The sequence below is a fragment of the Prionailurus bengalensis genome, chromosome E2 (assembly GCF_016509475.1).
Source record: "Prionailurus bengalensis isolate Pbe53 chromosome E2, Fcat_Pben_1.1_paternal_pri, whole genome shotgun sequence".
Taxonomy (NCBI): domain Eukaryota; kingdom Metazoa; phylum Chordata; class Mammalia; order Carnivora; family Felidae; genus Prionailurus; species Prionailurus bengalensis.
Window position 1 is genome coordinate 55,551,012 of NC_057352.1, and position 21,440 is coordinate 55,572,451.

Here is a 21,440-nt window from a genome sequence, read left to right on the forward strand (position 1 = left end):
GCAGAGGAGGGCCCACGTTCCCTGACCAGAGCTCTCTCAGGCACAGACATGGGGCGTGTTAGTGTGTCTGTTAAGTAAACTTTTCAGTAAGGCGTTGCATTCAGAAAAGTGCACGCATCAAAAGAGTTACTGCTGGATGAATTTCTCCCAAATTCTCACAGAATTGACCCGATGAACCATCACCCAGATTGAAAAACAGAGCGACTGCCTCCCAGGTGTCTCCTCGGCTCCCCGCCCCCCACCTCCCCCTTCAGGAGACCCCTGTCCTACCTTTTATTAGCACAGATTCGTGTTGCATGTATCCGAACCTGGTATAAATGGAATCACATGTGTTGAACTCTTTTGTAACCGGTTCCTTTGACTCAAAATTAGAAGATTTCTCTCTGCTGTTGTGGGCAGTGTTACTGTGTCCATTTGCTCTGCTGGGTGGCATTCTTGTTGAATGAAGGGGCTCTGTTAATTTGTCCTGTTGTGCAAAAGTATTTCTAGTTTGGGGCTACTGCAAATAGGACCCTTACAGACATGTCTTTTGGTGAACATACGTGCACGTCCTGTTGAGCACAGGCCATAGGGCAGGCCTAGGGTCCCCTTTTGTGGACACTGCCCAGAGATTTCCAAAGTGGTCATCCCAAGTTATACACCCGCCGGCAGAGGACATCTAAAAATCATATTTATGGGGGCACCTGGGTGGCTGAGTTGGTTAAGTGTCTGACTTCGGCCCAGGTTGTGATCTCACAGTTCACGGGTTCGAGCTCCGCGTCTGGCTGTGTGCTGACAGCTCGGAGCCTGGAGCTTGTTTTGGATTCTGTGTCTCCCTCTCTCTCTGCCCCTCCCCTGCTTGCACTCTGTCTGTCTCTCAAAAATAAATAAGTGTTAATTTTTTTAAAAAAAATCCTATTTATGAAGGCTTTTTTGATACTAAAAAGGACAAAAAGAACTAAAAAATTTCCCACTGCCCATAAATCCGTTAACACATCTTAAGTTAAAAAAAAACAAGCAATAATTTATTTACATGTTAACAAAATGCTTGCATTTCGACTGCGGGGTGTGGTGCGTTTTGACTGTTGTATTCACCTGAATAACCACCACCGGAATTCCTGTCACCCCAGAAGTTTCCCTCATGCCCCTTTCCAGCCAGCCCCCCACTCCCCCAGGCACCCTCCGTGGACACTCGAGGAAAATGCGGGCCGTGGGAGTGTGTGGCGATTCTGAACGGCACACGGCGGGGGTCTCTTCCCCACGCCCCATTTCCCGAAGGCAGGCCTGTGAGCAGTCTCCCGGGGCCTTCCAGAAGTTTCTCTGAATGTCCCTCTTCAGGCCCCACGCAGATCGTTTCACCCACACTGTTTGATTCCTCTCTCCTTTACCCTGAATTACGTATCACGGCGATCTGTGTGTTAGCTCACACGGATCCTTTTTATGGTTTTGTAGTACTCCGTTCAGACAAGGGTCAAACTGGGTGGGACTTTGTATCTTCCGGTAAAAGGGAAAACACTGTTGTGTACGCGGGGAAACCGAGTTCCTAAGAGAAAGGATGGCAGTAGGACAGGCCAGAGGCAGTGAGAGCAGCCTGCTGTGTAATCCCCACCCCTTCAGACGCCCCCCCTGCCCCCCTCAGCCATCCCCGGTTGATAGGTCAAGAACCTGGAGTTGGGGCCCCCCCACCCCCCGGGGGGAATGACCTGCCCTGGGCCACAGGGCAGGAAACCGGCATCTCCTGGGCAGCAGGCCTTTCCCTGCGCCCTCCTGCCCCAGCCAGGGCTTTCCCAGCCCCCTCCAGAGGGCCGGCCTTGGGCTTTGGCCATCCAAGACACCCCCACCTCCTTGTGTGTGAAGGTCTTCCTGGGCCTCGGGAATGGCACATGACAGCCGGCTCTCCACATGGCCAAGAAAGAAGTGCATTTGTGGGCTGTTGTTTTTTTTCTTTGTTTTTGGGTTTGTTTCCCCCCCCCCCCCCAGGCAAGGAAGGGGGGACCAGAGCCTTGGTGTGCCATCCCACGCTCGCTTTGATGGGGGCCGATGAGTCACCATACAAGGAAGTTTTTTCACGTAAATGGTTTGCGGGTGAGCTTGTTTTCTGCCCTTTAAGGCAGAGTTTTTTGGGTTTTTTTCTTTCTGTCTCTTTAAAGAAGAGCCTTTAAAACAAACGGGAGGCAGTATGTTGGCTAGCAAGACCTTCTGTTCCACGGGAGTCTGCACCCTTTCGTGGTGGGGTTGGTGGGCAGGGAGCCCCGGAGAGGCGGACGCCGATTCGCTCTCCGCTGGGGCCGTGGCGGGTGGTCTGGCCTCAAGGGGAAGGTGGCCTTCCGTTCTGTTTGCCTCCAAGGCTCCTACCCGACCGTTAGCTCTGTTGGCTCGGAGACCAGGCCAAACAGACTCCAAAAAGAGCAGCACCTGTCCCCACAGAGGAATTAGGGCCTCGCCTCACCTGATGATCATAAAATACCCGGCGGGACAGCCAGCTCAACTCTCTGGATGGAACGGTGTTGTGGAGAGAGGCTAACTGACCGGGAGACGAGGACAGAGCCCCCTTCCCCCCGCCCCCCGCAGCCTTGGTGGCCATCACCCCTGCCCCCCTCCCTCGAGAATCCTGGTGCCTTCTCAGAGCCAGAGACGGTTTCACAGAAGACGCTGAAGTGGACGGAAACCCCCTTGGGGGGCAGCAGAAGCCACCCTGACAGTTGGCAGAAGGCCAAGGTGGTTTGTTGTCTGGTGGGGCGGGGGGGGGGGGGGTGGGCGGTCAGAGAAACACGGGGCGCCAGGCAGATGTTTGGATAAGACCCTTTGGCAGCGTGGATGGAATCTGATTTCCAGTTGGAGCAGATGTTCAGGAACGCGTGGACCCTGAAAAGCACACCCGGGAAGTCGGGGGCCAAGTCAGCATTGACCAAGCGGCCCATCCGCGTCCGTTGGCTCTGAAGCCTTTGTCACCATCCGTTCGGAACTAGAATGCTCTTTATCTTCTCCCAGCCACGGACAGAGGGGTTCTGAACCGGTGGTTCTCAAAGTGGGGTTCCCAGACCAGCAGCATCAGCTTCCCCTGGAAATTTAGGAGACGTGCAGACCTGTCCCATAATCCTGAATGTCCTCCAGGTGACTCTGATGCCCACCGAGGCTCAAGACCTGCTACAGTAGCTTAAAGAAAGGGGGAAGAGCAACAGACATCTATTGAGTGCCTACTGTTTTCCGTCTGCTTCACCTGTGTTGTCCTGTTGAGGCCATACAGTGTCGCAGAGGGGTGGGGATTATATCCCCCTTTCACAGATAAGAAAGCTGCCCATCAGTTGAAATAACTTCCCTTTGTGACCAAGCCAGAATTCAGACCCAGGTCTGAGCCTCCTTCTGTGACCTCTGCACCCTGTTGCTGGGTTCCTCTTGGCCCAAAATCAAGTGTAAACAGCTGAACGTATCCGTAACTTTTGGATCACTCTCCCAGCATCTCCTCCGCGTGTGCAGATAACTGAGAGTCACCATGATGAACCCCCGCCCAACCCCCCAAGCCCCTCTCCTGCCTCCATCTTGAGCTTCCCCCAGGCAGGGAGAGCGCTCCGTGTGCCTGTCTGCAGGGCCCTCCTCTTCAAGGCAAGGACAGCCCCCACGTAAGTGCCACCCCTCCAGAAGACCCCTACTCAGGAGGGCGGGGTAGACCTCTCACCATCGCTACCTGTCTGCACATGCACACTGGAGAGCAGCAGTGAGTTAGGGAGCTCTTTTCCAGCCTGTGAACTAGAGCCCTTGGTAGAAGGAGCCGTGGCTCCAGCCCAGAGGAGGAGGCCCACTAGGAATGGAGGGGTTCCCAAACAAAGGGATGAACAGATCCGATGCCCTTTGAAGGAATGCGAACACTAGATAAACTTCTGAGACAAACACCGGAGCCCTCTCCCCACCCCGGGTTGAGATGCTACCGGCTTGAGGCCGAGCAAGGGAAGTCCTTATTTGGGATAGAGACTTCCCTTTATCAGGCCCTGAGGAAGCAGGGCCCCGTGCTGTCCCTGCATATCAGGGAGCAAACCTCACTAGGGCCCGGCCCCTCCCACATGGCAGAGAAAGAGAGCGGCTTCTGGTACAGTATTTGTACATTTAAATTTATTTGGTGGGTTGCTATTAACCAGGGGTGTTTTCTCAGAAAATGGCATCTCCGATTCAGGGTTAGCGAGAGGCCCCCACTGCTGTTTTTAGTCCGTGTTCAGGGTCGAATGCGCTCTCCGGGCACAGGAACTCCCCTGGAAAAGTCATTGCAAAGTAATAGGATCTTCTTAAGCGGCAAGTTTTAGAAGTGGGGTCTCAGCCATGCCTGGGATGTGCAGTGACTGTGTGGCGTTTATCATTCGGACGGGTGGGGACGGGGGTCCGGATGTTGGAGGGCTGGGGAGGATGGGTGGGTTGCCTTCTTGGAGACCCTGGTGTTGTGGCCCCCGAGGAGGGGCTCTTCAATAAAGCTGCCTGGCCAGGAAGGGCAGGCGCTCAGGTATGGCGGTCACGGCCACCGACGGCCATGGCCAGAAAGACCTTCAGGAGGATTTGCCCAGAGGGCTGAGATCAGACGGGAGGACTGCCCTTTGCTTCATTTTAATTTTCTAAATGTAAATGCTACCTTTGCCCAGTGAGACTCGAGGTGGCTTTACAAAAACACACAGCGTGGGGAGATCTGTACTGATTTGGAGCGCCTTCCTCCGGGGGTTAGGAGAGGAGAAGCAAGACACAGAATCTGTGTATAACGGGATGCTCCTTTTGTGCAATGAAACGGGGGACAAAACAGCAAAAGCTGAGGACCAAAATAAAGCTCTGTATTTGCATGTGTGGCCGTGGGGAAAGATCTGAATGAATACATGCCAGGGGCAGCACACTGCCTAGCTTACCTCCCGTTTTTATGAAAAAAGGGGCTTTGGGGGGACACAGCCCCACCCATTCACACTGCCCCAGCAGAGTATGGCCAGAAAAGCCTGGAATGTTGTTATCTTTACAGAAAACGTTTGCCGAACCCTAGTATCCGTTGTGGTGTTAGCACGGGTTCAGGGCCACAGGGGTGGGGGAGGCGGCACGGGAGACAGAGGTGAGGTTAACAAAACGCCAACGTATATGGCGTGGGCTAAATTTATGCAAACTTTTATGCTGGTGTGTGTGTGCGTGTGTGTGTGCACACGTACACACAGAAAGGGAACCCGTTACATCACGGGCACCAGCACACAAACGTGCCGGCCGTGAGCCCCACGATGGAATTCTGGTGCTCTTTACTCTCCGCCCTTAACACCGTCTGTATGATTCCCTTTCCCGGTGAACATATTATTTCAAAAACCAGGTAATCTACAGGAACACGGAAAAGTCAAAAACGTAGGAGCTCAGATCCCTTCCAGTTCTAAGAATGTGGGATTCTGACCGCTTTGAAAATTCTGTGGAAAGGACACCACCGCCTCCATGGTTCCAGTTTCTGAAACCTTTGGGTTTTTTTTTTTTTTTAAGTTTCTTTTGAATGAAATAAATGCACGATACACGGATAAGGCTTCCTGTGACAATTTGAAAATTTACGGATAAAGCTGAAGCCCATCCTCCCCCCTTGGTTTTCCCTCAAGCCACTTCCCTCTGCAGGAAGACAGCTGTCATCAGCCTGACACTGTGGGCCCCCCTCCCCCCGCCGCTACGAGTTGGATCCTGTTTGCGGAGTTCGTGTGTGTAAATATACGTGCACACGTGTGTGTGTGGGGGGGGGGCGTGTTTGCTGCTACGTTTAGTGTTGTCGCGGACGTGGAGCCCATGGCAGACCTAGTGTCCTCCGTTCTTGTGACCGCTGTGCGTGGGGGCCACGGTTGGCTCAAGCACGTCTCCACCGATGGGGGTTTCTCGTCTCCCCCGATGGGGGTTTCTCGTCTCCCGTATTTTTCCTCAGAGGTTGACTGTCTTCAGTCGATGTCCTGCTGGACTCAACAGTACCACTTACCGAGCACCTGCAAAGTGCTGGGCATTCAGCCCGAAATAGCGCATTCAGTCCCGTCAAGGCCTGCAAGAGGCGGGAGCTGCTATTATCTCCATTTTGCAGATGAGGGAAGTAGGGTTCGGAGAAGTGATAGAACTGGCCTGAGGCCGCACACGACAGAAGTCCAAAATCAGATATGCCCCGCGCTCGGTTCATTGTACTGCGTGTTCCCAAGAGTCAAAACAGGGGCCTTGTCTGAGCCTCTGAGTTCCCAGGAGCTGCCAGGCCAGGGGGGTGGGGGGGGAGGCTAGCCGGTGAAGGGTGGGGAGGGTGTGGCTGAGTATGAAACTGGGGCTCCCTGCCGGCCTCCCTAGGGTGCTGTGATCACTCCGGAGGGCACGTGCGGCCCCTTCCCGGCTATCTTCGATGGTATTCCACGGCAGGGGGCTGCTGGGGGAAGCGGCCTTCCCTGGGGTTACGGCCAGTTGGAGACAGGGGTGTGTTCCCAGAATGCTGTGGGCGGGTCCCGGGCCGTACCCGTGTGTGTTCCCGGTCTCCCTTGACCATGACTAAGGAAAGCAGGAGACCTGAGGAGGGGTCCTGGTTCAGACAGCTGTCTTTCACCCCAAGTGGGCAGCCACCCCTCCCCCATGTTGTGGTCTCCTTGTCTGTACCGTGGGGTCGCGCTTGCCCCCTTAGACTGGACCGGCAGTACTGACCCCTCAGGATCCGTCTCGTAAATAGGATCATACGGTATTTGCCTTCTTGTGACTGGCTTGTTTCATTCAGCGTAACGTCCTCAAGGTTCATCTGTGTTTTCGTGTGTGTCTGAATTTCCTTCCTTTTAGTACCTGTAGTTCCTTCCTTATACGTACCATATTGTACGCACTGCATTTTCTGTCCATCCACCCATCCGTGGACGCTTGAGTTGTTCCCACCCTTTCACTGCTGTGCATGATGCTTCTGTGCACATGGGTGTTTAAATATACTTCATTATTTTTTTAAGATTCACTTTTTATTTTTAGAGAGAACATGAGTGGGGCGGGGGGGGGGAGAGAGAGAGAGAGGGAGAGAGAGAGAGAGAGAGAGAGAGAGAGAGAGAGAGAGAGAGAGAATCTTAAGCACACTGCATGTTCACCGTCAGAGCCCGATGTGGGGCTCGATCCCACGACCCTGGGATCATGACCTGAGCAGAAATCAAGAGTCAGATGCTCGACCGATGGAGCCACCCGGATGCCCCTAAATATACTTTAAAATTTACCAGTGACCCCCAAAATATGGGTGCCAGGCTCCACCTCGCCCCCAACACCCTCCTGATGAGCTTGTCCCGTGATCGGACTCTGTCATTGGAATATTGTTAAACCCCCTAAGTGACTCTGACGTGTGACCAGGATTGAGAACCCTGAAGTGGTTGTCTCGGGACGACACATGGCACGGTGCCCACCACAGGAAGCCCTGGGCCGTCAGCAGGTGTGATGGGGTTCCCTTGGCTCACGTGTGACCCTCATAAACGGAAAAGGAGTTCCGTTTTGACTCATGACTCCTCTCTGCCAAGGACCTGAGGTGGCCTTGTGCTAGCGTCCTGGCTGAGTCCGGGAGCTCTCCCTGCCGCTTCCCTGGGTGTGCAGGTGGCTCCTTGAGACACGGCTGATGTTGCGGGTACCCAGGTGTGCAGCCAACGCAGGGCCAGGCTCATGCCCCGGGGTAACAGGCTGGACGGGTGTCGAGCATGAACACTAGCATTTCCACCCTCCGAGGGAGCGAGAAAGACGCCAGGGTCACGTCTCCCCCAGGAAGAGAGAACCCTACAAATTCCACAACAAGGCAAAGTTGGGAGAGGCTGCTGACGCACCTTGGGTGTCGTGCCCCCTCCCACACCTCCACATACCCAGCAGACGGGCTCCAGCTCCGGCTTTGTAAAATAAAAGGTTGGCGGGGTCGGCTTGAGTGACTGCGGCGGACGGAGGGAGCCATCAGGAGCCAGGATTCCCGGGGTCCGTCCTTGCTTCCCGCGTACCAGCTGTGGGTTTCCTGGGGCAGCTGTGGCAAAGCGCCACCGACCAGGGGGCTTAAAACAACAGACACTCATCCTCTCAGAGTAGTGGGGCCAGACATCCAAGACGAACGTGTCCCCTCCACAAAGCCGAGCCCCCATCCAGACGCCCTAAGGGACGTCCTTTTCCTTGCTTCTTCGGAGCTGCTTGGCTTGCGGACACTTCGTTGCACCCTCGGCCTCCGTTTTCACGTGGCCGTTTCTCCCTTGTGTATGTGTGACTCTTCACGTGACCTTTTCGTAAGGACCCCGGTCGCTGGACATAGGGCCCACCTGCGATGCAGCCTGACCTCACCTTCACTTGATTGCCCTGCAGAGACCCCTAACTCCAGATAAGGTCACAGTCACAGATGCCAGCGGTTAGGACTTGGACGTATCATTTGGGGGACAGAACCCACAACACCAGCTGTGTGACCCCAGGCAAGCTGTTAATCCCTCAGCCCCTTTCTCCCGTGTATCATGGGGACTGGGTGCGCCTGTCCGCCTCGTAGGGGACATCGGGGACATCGGTCTTACCCAGAAGCTTCTTAGAAATCCAGACTCCCGGGCCTCACCTGGCTCTACAGAGTTGGAATCTGCCTTTTAACAAGACTCCCCACACGGGTTTGAGGAGCACCTGGCGGGTTTGAAAAGGCTGGGTTCGGTGTTGGCACGGCAGAAGCACTTGGTACGCGTCAGCCATTATTTCCGGTTTCTGTTTTCCTCCCCTTTACAAACACTCAGAGCACTTTCCGTGGGCCCCTGAGAAGGTCCAGTGACCACACGGAACCGTGAAGAAACACACCAGGCACAATCCCTCCCCCAAGGAGCTCCGAGCTCAGTGAGAAGAACAGCCACATGCAATTTTTAAATGTGATCAAACGGATCCGTGTGATGTTTGGATTTTGCCAAGAGTCTGGCGGGCCCCAAAATGCCAGGTGGGTTGTAGCACCCGGCGGGGAGCCTGGCTCCAAGGCCCGTTCCTCTCCTCGCCGGCCAGATGCGTGGTTGCCCAGGCAACCGGCCGATGCCCCCGAGACCACGAGTAGGACACCGTGCCCGAGTTCCTGCTGTTTCCTTGGAAGCAGTTATGACTGCTGAGAGACTGCCCAGCAGGGGCGCGGGGGGCTGAGTGCCCATGCTCTCTCCCCTCTTTGAAGCAGGTTGTCCGTCTCCCCAGGACCCGGCTTTCCAGGCAGAGGCCAGCTGGGCACCCAGCTGCACTCAGTCTGGAACTGCCCCTGGGCGGCCTCGAGTCTCCAGTTGCAAGGACTTCTCAGCTTCCTGGCAGCAGGCAGCGTCCATCAAGGCAGAGGAACTCTCGGGTGCGTGCCTCTCAGAGCGGCTTGGTGGTCGGGCCCTGAGGGTCCACAGCTAGGCCGCTCTCGGTTCCAGCCCTGGCTCTTGCTTGCCACCTGACTTAACCGCTCCCGGCCTCTGTTGACTCATCCATCAAATGGGCCTGGTTCTATCACATATCTAGTTGAGTGGCTGCAAGGCTTCAAAGCAGTTATTTTCCACGAAGAGCTTCACACAGGGCCTGGGCCGCGGAGAGCGCTCCAGGCGTGATAACCATTAGGCTCTTGTGTCATCAGGCAGGGTGGTTTTTCCTGGAACATGGTAAGCACCGGGTAAGCGGTAGCCGGCGGTTTGTGTTTCGTAGCTTTGTTAGCGTGAGTCGGGGCCTGGTTTACGTGCCAGCCGACGGGGGGACCAGGGCTGGGCCTGTGTCTCGTTTTGTGTCCTTTCCCCTACTCCCAGCGCCCCCGTGGAGCCAGTGCCCAGAGCAGGTGTCCCTACCCTTGCTCCTCGTGAAAATCCCGAGTCCCTGGAAGGGAATCACTGATGAATCCATCTGTTAATTAATTGGACCAGCAGGGAACAGCTCAGTCACTGGATTGGCTAAATTAGCGTCTCTGTGTACGTGCACAGGGGGTGCTGAGCGGTGATGAGCTGACTCAGGTTGATGGTGAAGACCAGGGCCAAGTGGGCAGTGTGGGGGTGGCACGCAGGGGCCGACCACAGGCCTGGCTTGTGTCTGAAGGCAGGGTGATGGTCCCTAAGGCTAAAAGGATTGAAGAAGTGGCACCCATTCTGGAGGACCCGCGGCCCGAGTGTTGGGGCCCCCGGAAGCACGCAGGGATGGCGAGTTGCCTGCACGGCCCATACTGAGTCGTGAAGGAATGAGGAGGTCAAAGGCCCCTGTCTAGGAATGAGAGAAGTTGCCCAAGCATCCGTTCTTCCTGGGTGTGCAGGGGACGTTTGGGAATACCAGCCTAAGACCTGGGAGGGAAAGTCGGAGGAGCGGGGCAGGTGGGTAGGCCCCAAAGTGCTGGCTGAGGATGGGGAGAGGCAGTGAGCATGCTGCTGGTCCTCTGGGGGCATGGGGACGCGGGGGGACCCCGAGACCGTAGGACGGCACTGCCCAATAGAACTTTCTGCAGTGGTGACGACGGTCTTTCTCTGCGCCGTCCGGCATGGTAGCCGCTGGCCACTTGTGGCTTTCCAGCAGCCACAGTGTGACCAGTAGACCGAGGCACTGGATTTTTAATCGTATTTCATTTTCATTAAGTTGAATGTAAGTAGCCACGTGGGGCTAGGGACGTGGGGCCTGGGCGGCACAGCTTTGGGCCGTCCACCGGGGGGCAGTTCTAAAAGCCAGTCGGTTCCTCCCTGGCTCGTTTTTCTCGGCAGCTCCGAGGAGCTCCCGTGCCTCCCTTCCTTTAATGACAGGTGGTGGGGAGCATGCGTGCTGTCGCGAGCCTGAGCCTGGGAGGCTGCGGCAACCAGCAGAACAGCCCCATCACCGGGAGGCGTGCTTCCAGCACGTTCTGAGTCACGCCTCTCCCGGTGAGGGGCACACTCCCGGTGACAGCTTGTCTCCCGTGGAGTTGTCGACAGGCTCTGCTTTCCCAGGCCGGAGAACCCCGGGCGTCTGCGGTCGCCTCTGCCGTGGGAGCAGTTGCCGGAGAGATGGCGGGTGTTGCCCAGGTAACGTCCCCTCCCTGACAAGCAGAGGGTGAGGACGGCAATGGAGTGACTGACTGTGCCACCCGGGAGGCAGGAAGCTTTTCCTGCTGGCTCTGTTGTTTCGGGAGCTGGCGGGGCTGAGTCACAGATGCCAGGAATCCTCCTAAGTTCCACCTGCCCCGGGCCACTCACTCCTGTCCCTTGGTAGGTGATAAGAAGGTAGCTGTTTAGCCAGCAGTGGGGCTAGGTGCCTTGTATATGTTATCTCACAGGAGAGCCACGGGAGCCTTTGGCAGCAGTTAGCCTGACCCCGCGTTGCGGTTGAGGCAGCTAGGGTACGAGTAACATACTGTGGGTTCCGCGCGCACTGGGACCTGTCTGCTTCGCTCACCGTGGGGATCCTTAGTACCGAACACAGCGCTTGGCCCATCATGGGAATTTTTGATGAATGATTGGACAGATGGTGGATGGATGCCGGGAAGGACGGATGAGTGGGTGGATGGACGGTGACAAAGGTGGATGGCTTGGGTACACGGGTGGCCAGGTGAATGGGTGAAGTAGAGCTTAGATTTCTACTAAGTCTGCTGTTGAAACACCTGCGCTCTTAACCACTAAGCAGTGCTGTCTCCGGCTTTGTCTGCTGCCCTCCTCTGCCTGCCTAGGTTGAGATTTCTTCTTAAACACTGTAATAGAAATGTAACTTACACAGCTTAAGACTCACCAATCAGAAGTGCACGATTCAGTGATTTTAGTTAATTTATAGAGTAGCGCGACCATCACCACAGTCCAGTTTCAGAATATTCGCATCATCCCAACAGATTCCCTGGTGTCTGTATGCAGTCTAATCCCTGTTGCCCCACGCAGTGGCTCTTCCACTTTCTGTCTCTATGAATTTGCCTTTTCTAGACATTTCATATAAAAGGAATCACACAGAATGTGTCTTGCTCCTGGCTTCTTTGACTTAGTATCGTATTTGTAAGGTCTGCCCGTATGGTAGCACATCTGAGTAGATCCATTCTTCTTTTTTTTTTTTTTTTTTAAATTTTTTTAACGTTTTATTTACTTTTGAGAGAGACGGAGACAGGGTGCGAGCGGGGGAGGGGCAGAGAGAGAGGGAGTCACAGAATCCGAAGCGGGCTCCAGGCTCCGTGCTCTCAGCACAGAGCCCGACGCGGGGCTCGAACTCGCGGACCGCGAGATCGTGACCTGAGCCGAAAGAGCCACCCAGGCGCCCTGACCCATCCTTCTCTTATTGCAAACACTGCTCCGTTGTCCGGATAGACCACCTTTTTGCTTATCTGCTCATCAGTCGATGGGCTCTCGGGTCGTTTCCAGTCTGAGGTGATTATGAATAATGCCAGGGACACGCATGTACGTGTCTTTCCGTCGAGTCTGTTTTTATTTCTCTTGGGTAGGTTTCTAGCAATAGAATTGCCGGGTCATAGGACAAATGTATGCTTCATGCTTTAAGTAACTATCAGACTGCTTTCCAGTGGTGCTGTCCTCGTGTGCAGTGCCATCGGCAGTGTACACGGGTCCCAGTTCCTCCACATCCTCACCAGCACCGGGTGTCGTCCTTCTGGTTACAGCCAGCCTGGCGGGAGTGAAGTGACGTCTCTTTGCCGTTCGGACCTGTGTCTCCCCGGTGGCTCAAGACGCTGAGCCGTTTTCTGCACACTTACTTCTAGACTGCACTTGACCTTTTCAGCCAGGGGTTGGCAAGGTTTTTCTCTAAAGAGCCAGATAGCAAATATTTGGGGCTTTGCAGGGCACGTTGGAGTTCTGTCCCATGTTCTTTGGGGTTTTTTTCTTTCGCAACCCTTAAGACCATTCTTGGCTTCCTTGCACAGATAGAAGCAGGGGGCTCGGTTTGGGCCCCCCGCTGCACTTTGCTAACCCCTGCTTTAAGCCCCTCCCAGAGAGCTCTGGGGCCCGTGACCAAAGAATCCGGTGGCCATGCTGGACATGGCAAGATGTCACCCACCCGTCCTGGTGAAGGGGCTCAGTGGGAGGATCATACCGCAAAGCCAAGGGCCAGGCTCCTGGGAGCCTGGGAGTCAGGGCTCCAGAGGTGTCCCTGTCCCAACCACACTGTGATTCATGACCAGATGAGCTCATTGGAGTTTTTGGGGATGAAACCTGCTAATTTATCACCACAGCAGAATGAATGGGTCCCTGTGGGTCCTGGGTAGGCTTCCCTCTGCCCTGGAGCTGCCCTGTCCCAGAGCCAGCGGCCTAACCCCCATGACCGTGATTTCACAGCCCCACTGTCCACCTGCTGCCCCCACCCACCGCCTTCCCGCAGCTCCTCCCGCACTGCCCTGGCTGCCTGGCCTCGGGTTCTCCAAGCCTCTTGTCACGGAATGCCACCAAGCATTCTTGAACCCCCTCCACCCATCGTGTCTCTCGGTGAATGTCTCTCTCCTCTCCACTGTCTGCACTGGCCCTGATGGACATGATAGAAAGAGAGAGACCTCTGGAATTAACCAGAGTCGATTTTGACTCCTGAACCGACCCTTTCTAGCAGCGTGACCTTGGGTCCTGAACTCACACCTCTCTGGCCGTGAGAGTCGTACGTGTGAGCAGGACACTGGAGGCTACAGCACAAGGTTGCTGGTGCCCCTCTGAGCCACCGCACTCTGAAGGCTGCTCACCGGGACTGCACGTGGCTCTGCCTGGGGGCACGTTCCTCTCTGGCTTCGAGAGCAGTTTGTCCACGGTGCGGGGCCCTGGACAAGAGGTGTCCAGAGAGTGGGCGGGCAAATGCAGCGTCCTCGCTCCCTGGGGGAGGGGAGCGGGGAGCACTGTCTCCTCAAGCTCCCACGCGATTCACAGCGGGTCCCACAGCGGCCCAGTCGTAATGCTTGGTGGTGCCCCGTTAGTGACTGCTTCTTCCTCCACACCCTGCACTGATGTGCCCCGCACCGCCTCTCAAGTCAAGAGCCATCTGCCCTTGGGTTCTTTTCTTAGGGTCCACTCTGGGGGCTGCTTAGCCTGCGGCAGGTCCCCGGCTCCCCGGCTCACGGTGAGGATGGAGAGAGCTGATTGATGCCCAGGAATGCCTAGTGCCTGGTGGGTAGCATGAGCTCATTACACATTGGCCCTTGTCACGAGCCCTGGTACCCTCTGGTTTTGAATGCAGCTTCAGCCTCTGTGACCACAGGTGCTGGGGATGCCCACTGAGCAAGGGCTCCGGTGCCTGGGGACTCACAAGAGAGTGTCACCCTTCCCCGCTATGGAGGGGGTGTGTCGGTGGGCCCCGGGCTGGTGCTACCCCGTGGGCCCTCTTGCCCGGATCTTGCTACCTCGGGGTCTCAGTGATGTCTGAGTGTGGAGAGCCGCGGGCGGTCCTCACGGCCACCTACCCCCACACGCTGGCTGTTTCTGGCAAAGTTCCAGCGGGTGTGGAACAATGCTCACCAAAGATTAATGATAGCTATTTCTAGGTTGTGGGATTTTGGAGGCCTCTTTTCACTTATCCCCTTCTTTGTGCGTTTCAGCATGGTTTAAATTGCTTACAACGAGCAGGCATCGTTTTCACGAAAAGAATGAAGTCATTATTCTTTCAAAGGTAAATAGCTTGCAGCTGATCCGAAGATAGGGCCCTTACAGCTCAGACCATATTCACATCTAGGATCTGCTGTGGAAACACATGGGTGTGCATCGTGTGGTTTTCTTTGGGGCTTAATACACGGCGAGTTTCCATGACCATTTCACGGTCGCTTAAAAAGCAAGCAATTCTCTGGGTACGGAGCAAACCCACAGCGTCCAGGACTCGGAGGGGCCTTCGTCTTCGGGGGCGGATCGGGTTCTTGCCTTGGGAAGCGTCTCCACGGCTTTAGACTTGGGGAACTTTGGCTCTGCACAGACCAGGCGGTGTGGAGGTGGTGCCTAGCTGACGGTAACTAGGCCCGAGGCTGGTTACCGGCCCAGGGAGGCCTCTGGGAACCGGCTGTGTCTCGTCATTAAAGTCCTGGGATTCACTAAGTCCTCACTGTCACCGTCACCCCCACCGGCCGCCTGTGTTCACTGAACATCCACCCCTGACAGCTGGCCGCGGCGTCTTCCAGTCCTTAGAGCATCTGCAGTGATTGACAAGTCCGTGTTTCAGGTGGTTCCTCTGCCTGCCGCCCCTCAGAGAGGCATCATCCCTCTCTGGTTCTTGATGAGGCGTGGTGACTGCCAGACCACAGCCAGACCAGGAGGGACAGTAAAGGGCAGGCAGGTGGAAGACGGGGTACGGGGACCAGCCATACTGATTTGCTTAAGAAAGATCCGGGCTGACGAGGGAAACAGACTTTGGTGTGAGTTCGCTTTGTGAGTGATGGTGGTGGTGATGGGGCCTGATGAGCAAGTAAGAGACCAGAAAATCGTGGAGTTTGGGAACAAATGGGGGGAAGAAAGTAGAGATACTATTTGTACTGCTGGAGGTTGTGCATTTCGTCCTCTTTTTCCAAAGAGATGAGTTATGTACCCGGGTTCCCTTTTTGTTGCCAGTGGCTAATTCTGTTTGGACTCTGCCTGTGAATGTACCTGCGTACAGAGGGCGGACCATCGTGGGTCCAGAATTTGTCAAAGTCACACCCTGAAAGAGGCTGCAAAGTATTTTCCTGCCTGATTTATGGAAGAGGAACTGAGGCTCAGTAGGTGACATGCTTCATAGAACCGGGCCTACCTGAGTCCAAAGTCTGCCTCCTGTGCCATGGCGAGGCCTCACCCAGCACAGTTAACTCAGGTTGGTAGGGAGCACATCCCCAGATACTTCCTTGAAAGTGCTGGGTTCCAAGATCACTTTGTAATTTATAAACTCAGAAACAAAAGGGTCAGGGAGACCCCCAGAGGCCTCAGTGGGGGACCCTGACCTCCTCCCTACTCACTCCTTCATTCAGACTCTAGCTCAGAGACTGTGACTCGTCACCCCAGCTGGCTGCTTGGTGCAGTGACACTAAACTTAGGTTTTCCCCAGGGAGCAGAGCACTTAATGAAGGAGTTCATCCAGTGGGAGAGTCCCAAGCCAGGGCAACAGTGGGGCCGGCAGCTGCCGGGGCCGGGAGGCACTTTGGCTGGGACCTCCGCCTTCCGAGGGCTGCTGTTTCCATGATGTCAGAGAGGCGGAACTCACTCCGCCTCACATCGAGGGAGACAGCAGCCCGTGCCCCAGTTCTTCTCCGCTTTGGACGCAGCCCCGAGCAAAGGTGAGGATATGCTCCGTCCCACTCACCAGGTGGAAACTGAGACCCGCTTTGCGGTTCTCGGGGGCCTACTGGGCTTGTCACCACCTGGCCCGGGTTGAGTACCTGGCCACAAGCCTGTCTGTCCTTTTTCTTAGCTGGACTCCACTCTCCAGAGGGACCTCTTAGGGTCGGGATGAGTAGAAACAGTACCTCCAACGCAAAGAAAGCCTCTCTCTGGACCCCTGAATGCTTCCTTCCACCCTCCCTGCGTGTGAAAACTTAGGGAATACGTTTGGGGGAAGACGTGATCTGAAAGAGACATCGCTTTGTTGTTTTTTTAAGTCATTGGAAACAGTGTGGCGATTTCTCAGCTAGTGTTCGGAAGGCCTGTCTGCAAACATCGCCTGTGACCCTGGGCAGGGACTTCTCCTTTCTCTGCGAGTCAGTTTCCCACGGGAGGGTTCGTCCACACGGGCAGTTTCTCGGGGCCTTGTACCTGCTAGGGCATCTATTTCTCTGATCATCTGGTGTCCTCTTCCACCATCAGAATATCAATAACATGTTTGTGTCTCTTTCTCCCTCCCGACCAGAAAAAGATTTACAAATATAAGAAAGTGCTGAGTAACCCAAGCCGTTGGGAAGTTGTCTTGAAGGAGATCCGAACTCTGGTGGACATGGCCCTGACATCCCCCCTGCAGGATGACTCCATCAACCAAGCCCCACTGGAAATCGTCTCAAAACTGCTCTCAGAGGTAAGACGTGCCCCCTGCTTGACTGTGCACACCCCACCCCTACCCCCTCTGCCGAGCACCAACGCTGTGCCGGGCAACGGAATCAGACTTGAGTTTGTGTCGTCTGCCCGTTGCGGGCCATCCCGGGGGTGTGGCAGGGGGAAGGGGCAGTGGTGACCACCCTGCCATGCCCCACGACCGAAGCTGGGGGGACTAGCCTCGGGCCTGACGACAGGCTGGTGGTGATGATGGCAGCAGATTTCAGGAGCTTCCAGTTTTTCCCGAGCCAGAGCACATCGGTGAAGCCCCCAGACTGCCCTGCCTTCCTGCCCGCCCCCCGCCACCCATCTCCACCTTGCCCTGCCCTGGCCTGCGTCAGCTGCAGGGGTCCAAGCGGCTGTCGCTTTCTGCCTCCACGACCCCCCAGAGCCTCAGAAAACCCACTCTGCTGTGCCAGGCAGCGCCCCGGTAGGGTGCGTGCCGTGCCGGGCACTGTCCTGGGCATTGGAACAAAGACAAGCCCCCACCCCCCCTGGAGCTCACGTTCCAGCAGGGAGACAGACAGGAGCGTGGGGGCTCAGCCAGAGCCAGCCGCGCCATTCGTGTGTAGGCGAGGGCTACTTGGGGACACGCTGTGACTCCGGCCCGGGCACTCTTCTCCGCGCTCCACAAGTACTAAAGCTGTCTCGTTTGTTTGCCTGCCTGGGCCCCTGGGGACGCTGGCGTTGATGACTCCCGGTTTGAACTTTCCACGGCCCCAGGGCAATGCCTCCGTCCCCCTTCCCTGGGAGTGGCCCCTGGTTCCTTCTAGAAGCACAAGCCCCTTGCTGCCTGGAGCCACCCCTTCCCCCGCAGACCCAAGCTGGTTGCCGCCCCTCAGTCCAGGAAACTGGCCCGGGCCTTCTTCCATGTCTGCTATCTGAGCAGAGGACCCCTTTCCCTGGAAGGAAGTACGGCAAGAGGTAGAGGGTGGGCTGCAAAGACGGTGGCAGGTAGAGGAACAGAAGACGTGCCCTCGGGCGTGCGACAGCTTCATTTCGCAGAAGAGCAGAGACTCACGCTCTGAAATGCATCACAGTCAAGGCCTGGAATTGGAGGCCAGGCCGGGTGCTGTATGTGCGACCTGAAATCCCGGCTTCCCGCCTGAGCAGGGGAAGGGCCCCCTTCCCAGGTTAGAGATGCAAGCAGGCCCGAGGCCGGCCCCTCACCGCGAGTACGCGCCTGCTGTGTGGCGGCCGGTGTCAGGTGCCGTGCAGCCCGGCATCTCGTGTCGTACGGTCTCCCCTGAGACGTGGGCCTTGCCGTCTCCGTTGTACAGATGGGGAAACTCAGGTCCAGAGACACTGGAACACCTGAGCAAGTGGTGGGGCTGCGAATTCCACCTTGGGGCTTGCTCGCTCTCCCTGCAAGACCACCTGCCCGCCCCTCCTGCCCCGCCAGTCCCGGCCGCCACCACACCGTTGTTGACATCAGGTTCGCTGTCAGCACGATGGGGAAGGCGGCCCACGGGCACTGTCGCCAACCTCTGGCGGCGTTTATGTCACATGTGACCGCGCGCCCGTGGGCCTTTGCATCGCTTCTCAGGCACCTGATCCCCAAGCGCTGGGGTAGGAAAAGATAAAAGCATTTAAAGAGGAAAAAAGGGAAGAAGCTTGCATTTGCTGTATACCTACTGTGTGTCGGGCAAGGGGTCAGTATGACTCATCGTGTCTGACTGGTAAGAGCTGTTGTTTGGTAAGGGACAGAGCTGGGCAGAGCTGTGCCCGGGCAGCATCCCCTCGAGTAAGGCTTGACGCCTCCCTGAGTGACACTCAGGCTCTGTGATGACCACTTCGGCAGGCATTTAGTGCTGATACTTAGCATTTCTCCAGGGACCCTGCAGGGTAAGTACTAAAAGGTACAGACGAGTAAACAGAGGCTCCAAGAGGTTGTCACCTGCCCAGGGTCACTTGGATAAGTGCCATTTTTATTGCCATGGGCGGTAGTCATGACCTTGACCTTAACCACTCTCAGCTTAAGGGTCTAGGAGGATGGGTGGAAAGACAAACAAATCCTTCCTCCTCCTTGCCCTTTCTTGTGTAGATTATATGGGCTAGCTTATTTGCCTGTTCTCTTTACTCAAGTTGTCTCCGGGGTTTCCTTCTACGAGGTTCCAGGTGTCACCAAGCCAACCAGGAGGTGGGCAGGATCCCCAAGGAGGGGGTGGAGGGGCTGTTAGTTCTGCGAAAGGACTGCCCATCCGCTGGCCAGACAGAGCCGCATCCCTGACCTCCCGGGCCTTTGTTGACTTCAGTGTGTGGAGAGGCCGCTCAGTTTGGGGTTCAGGTGTCCCCTATGATTCAGTGGCCGTTTTCAGTGAGTGCTCTCCACCCAGGGTTGAAAATGGCCTTGGGAGAGAGAAGTGTCCCTGCGGAACAGCACAGGCCACCACCAGTGACTGGGACAAAGAAATCAGCATCTGTATTTACCCAAGGCTCTTCCTGGGAAGGTGCACAGGTGCAGTGAGGAACGGACGGAGCCCTTCGGAGCTGTCCACCACGGCCCGAAGGATGGGACTGGCCCTTGCTTGGGCTGAGCACCATAGCTCAGTGGTTAGAGATGCAGGTTTTAGGGGGGCACCTGGGTGGCTTAGTCTCTTAAGCATCTGACTCTGGATTTCAGCTGAGGTCATGATCTCACAGTTTGTGAGATCGAGCCCCGGCATTGGGCTCCTTGCTGACGATGCAGAGCCTGCTTGGGATTCTTTTTCTCCCTCTTTGTCTCTGTCTGTGCCCTTCCCTGCACATGCGTGCTCTTTCTCCTCTCCCTCTCTCTCTGTCTTTCTCGCTCTCTCTCAAAGTAAACTTTTATAAAAAGAGAGGGGCACCTGGGTGGCTCAGTCGGTTGGGAGTCCAGCTTCAGCTCAGGTCATGATCTCGCGGTCCGTGACTTCGAGCCCCGCGTCGGGCTCTGTGCTGACAGCTCAGAGCCTGGAGCCTGCTTCGGATTCTGTATCTCCCTCTCTCTCTGCCCCTCCCCCACTCGTGCTGTGTCTCTCAAAAATAAAGAAACATTAAAAAAATTTGGTTTTTTTGAAGAGAGAGATGCTGGGGCGCCTGGGTGGTTCAGTCAGTTAAGCATCCAACTTCGGCTCAGGTCATGATCTCACAGCTCATGAGTTCAAGCCCCATGTCGGGCTCTGTGCTGACGGCTCAGCCTGAAGTCTGCTTCAGATTCTGTGTCCCCCTCTCTCTCTGCCCCTCCCCTGCTCACATACTGTCTCTCTCTCTCTCAAAAATAAATAAAGATTTAAAAAAAAATTGTTTTATAAATGAAGAGAGAGATGCAGGTTTTGGCATCAGGACAGAGAGGGTGAAACCCACCCCCCACCGTCTCTTACCTGTGCTCCTGAGTCAGCTGCCGCACCGCGTGAGACTCCGGTAGCTCATCTGTGGACAGGAAAGCAGGAAAAGCATCGTAAGAAAGAAGAGGGATGTGGGATGAGGGTTACAGAGTGCACTCGCACTGCCCGAGGCATAGTGAGCTGTCATTGTCAGAAGGAAAGACCAAAGCCACGTTTCCATCTACGCTGGGCGGGAAAATTATTGATGTTTAATCATCTGCCATAAATGGGCTGCTTAGACTCCACCAATGTCCAAAAAAGAAAAAGCCTTTGGATTCCAAAAGACATCCTTCCACCTTCCGTGTGTTCCTGGATTCTAAGCCCGAGGGCCTTGCTGTCTCCATGGGAACCCGGGGACTTGAGGAGGCAGACATCGGCCCCGGCCGGGTTCCAAGGCTGTCTTCACCCTTTGGGCAAATCCACGGCCCAGTGGCTTTTCTTTTGTTTCAGCTGCTTGTAAATGCCAGATACCCTGATGCTCCTTAAACGTGATGCCAGGTGGTGCGCATGGTGGGGCTGTTTCTAGAACCCAACAGCCATCCATCTTGCCAGTTCACTGTCCGGTGAGACGGCATGTTACCAGGGGCCAAACGCGGCCCTATTAGGAAATCTGAACCGACACCAGGGAGAACCCATTCCACCAAGAACAGATGAAACCGAACACAACACAAAACTAGGAAAGAAGACCGTGGTTAGACCGTTTCTGGTTTCTCCCATGATTTCTCATTTATCGCGTGATCATTCCTTCCCTCATTCACATACGCACAGGATGGTGGTAACAGGTACCAGCTGGGTAAGAAGATCCCGCATTGGGGAGGGAAAAAACCCTAAAATTTAAACAAGCTTAACGCATTCCACTTAATATTATTTTTGCAAGTTAATCGCTGGCATTTGAATTTAGCGAAACCACGTTTGGCCAGCTCATGGAAGACCATTCTTCCCTGGGAACCTAGCTGGAAAGCTGCTGTGATAATATGTATGTGCCGCTCTTATGCCTGGTGCACAGTCAAGATTCCAAAGTCTGTTTCTTTATGTGTTTACTGTGAACCTGCCTCCTGGCTCCCCAGTGGCATCTACATGAGCAGCACCAAGCGTGCGGTTAGGTCTGTCTGTATACCCTCTCACTGACGCCCACAGAGGATCCCTATTTATGGGAGAAGAAACCGAGTCTCACCGAGGAGCCAAGGTCGCATAACTCACGAGGGGTGAAACCAGGACTGGAAACGCAGTCCCCCCCGCC

The 21,440-nt window shown here is 55.6% G+C and overlaps 1 protein-coding gene across 3 annotated transcripts in view; it reads left to right on the forward strand.

Annotated features, from left to right (window-relative positions):
- Window positions 1–21,440, forward strand: part of LOC122494513 (c-Maf inducing protein) — a 235,114-nt gene that overhangs the window by 164,219 nt on the left and 49,455 nt on the right. For all 3 annotated transcript variants that reach the window (XM_043599750.1, XM_043599753.1, XM_043599752.1), the window contains one exon: window positions 16,678–16,839. In XM_043599750.1, the coding sequence (XP_043455685.1) occupies window positions 16,678–16,839 (162 nt within the window). The remainder of the gene's footprint in view (window positions 1–16,677; window positions 16,840–21,440) is intronic.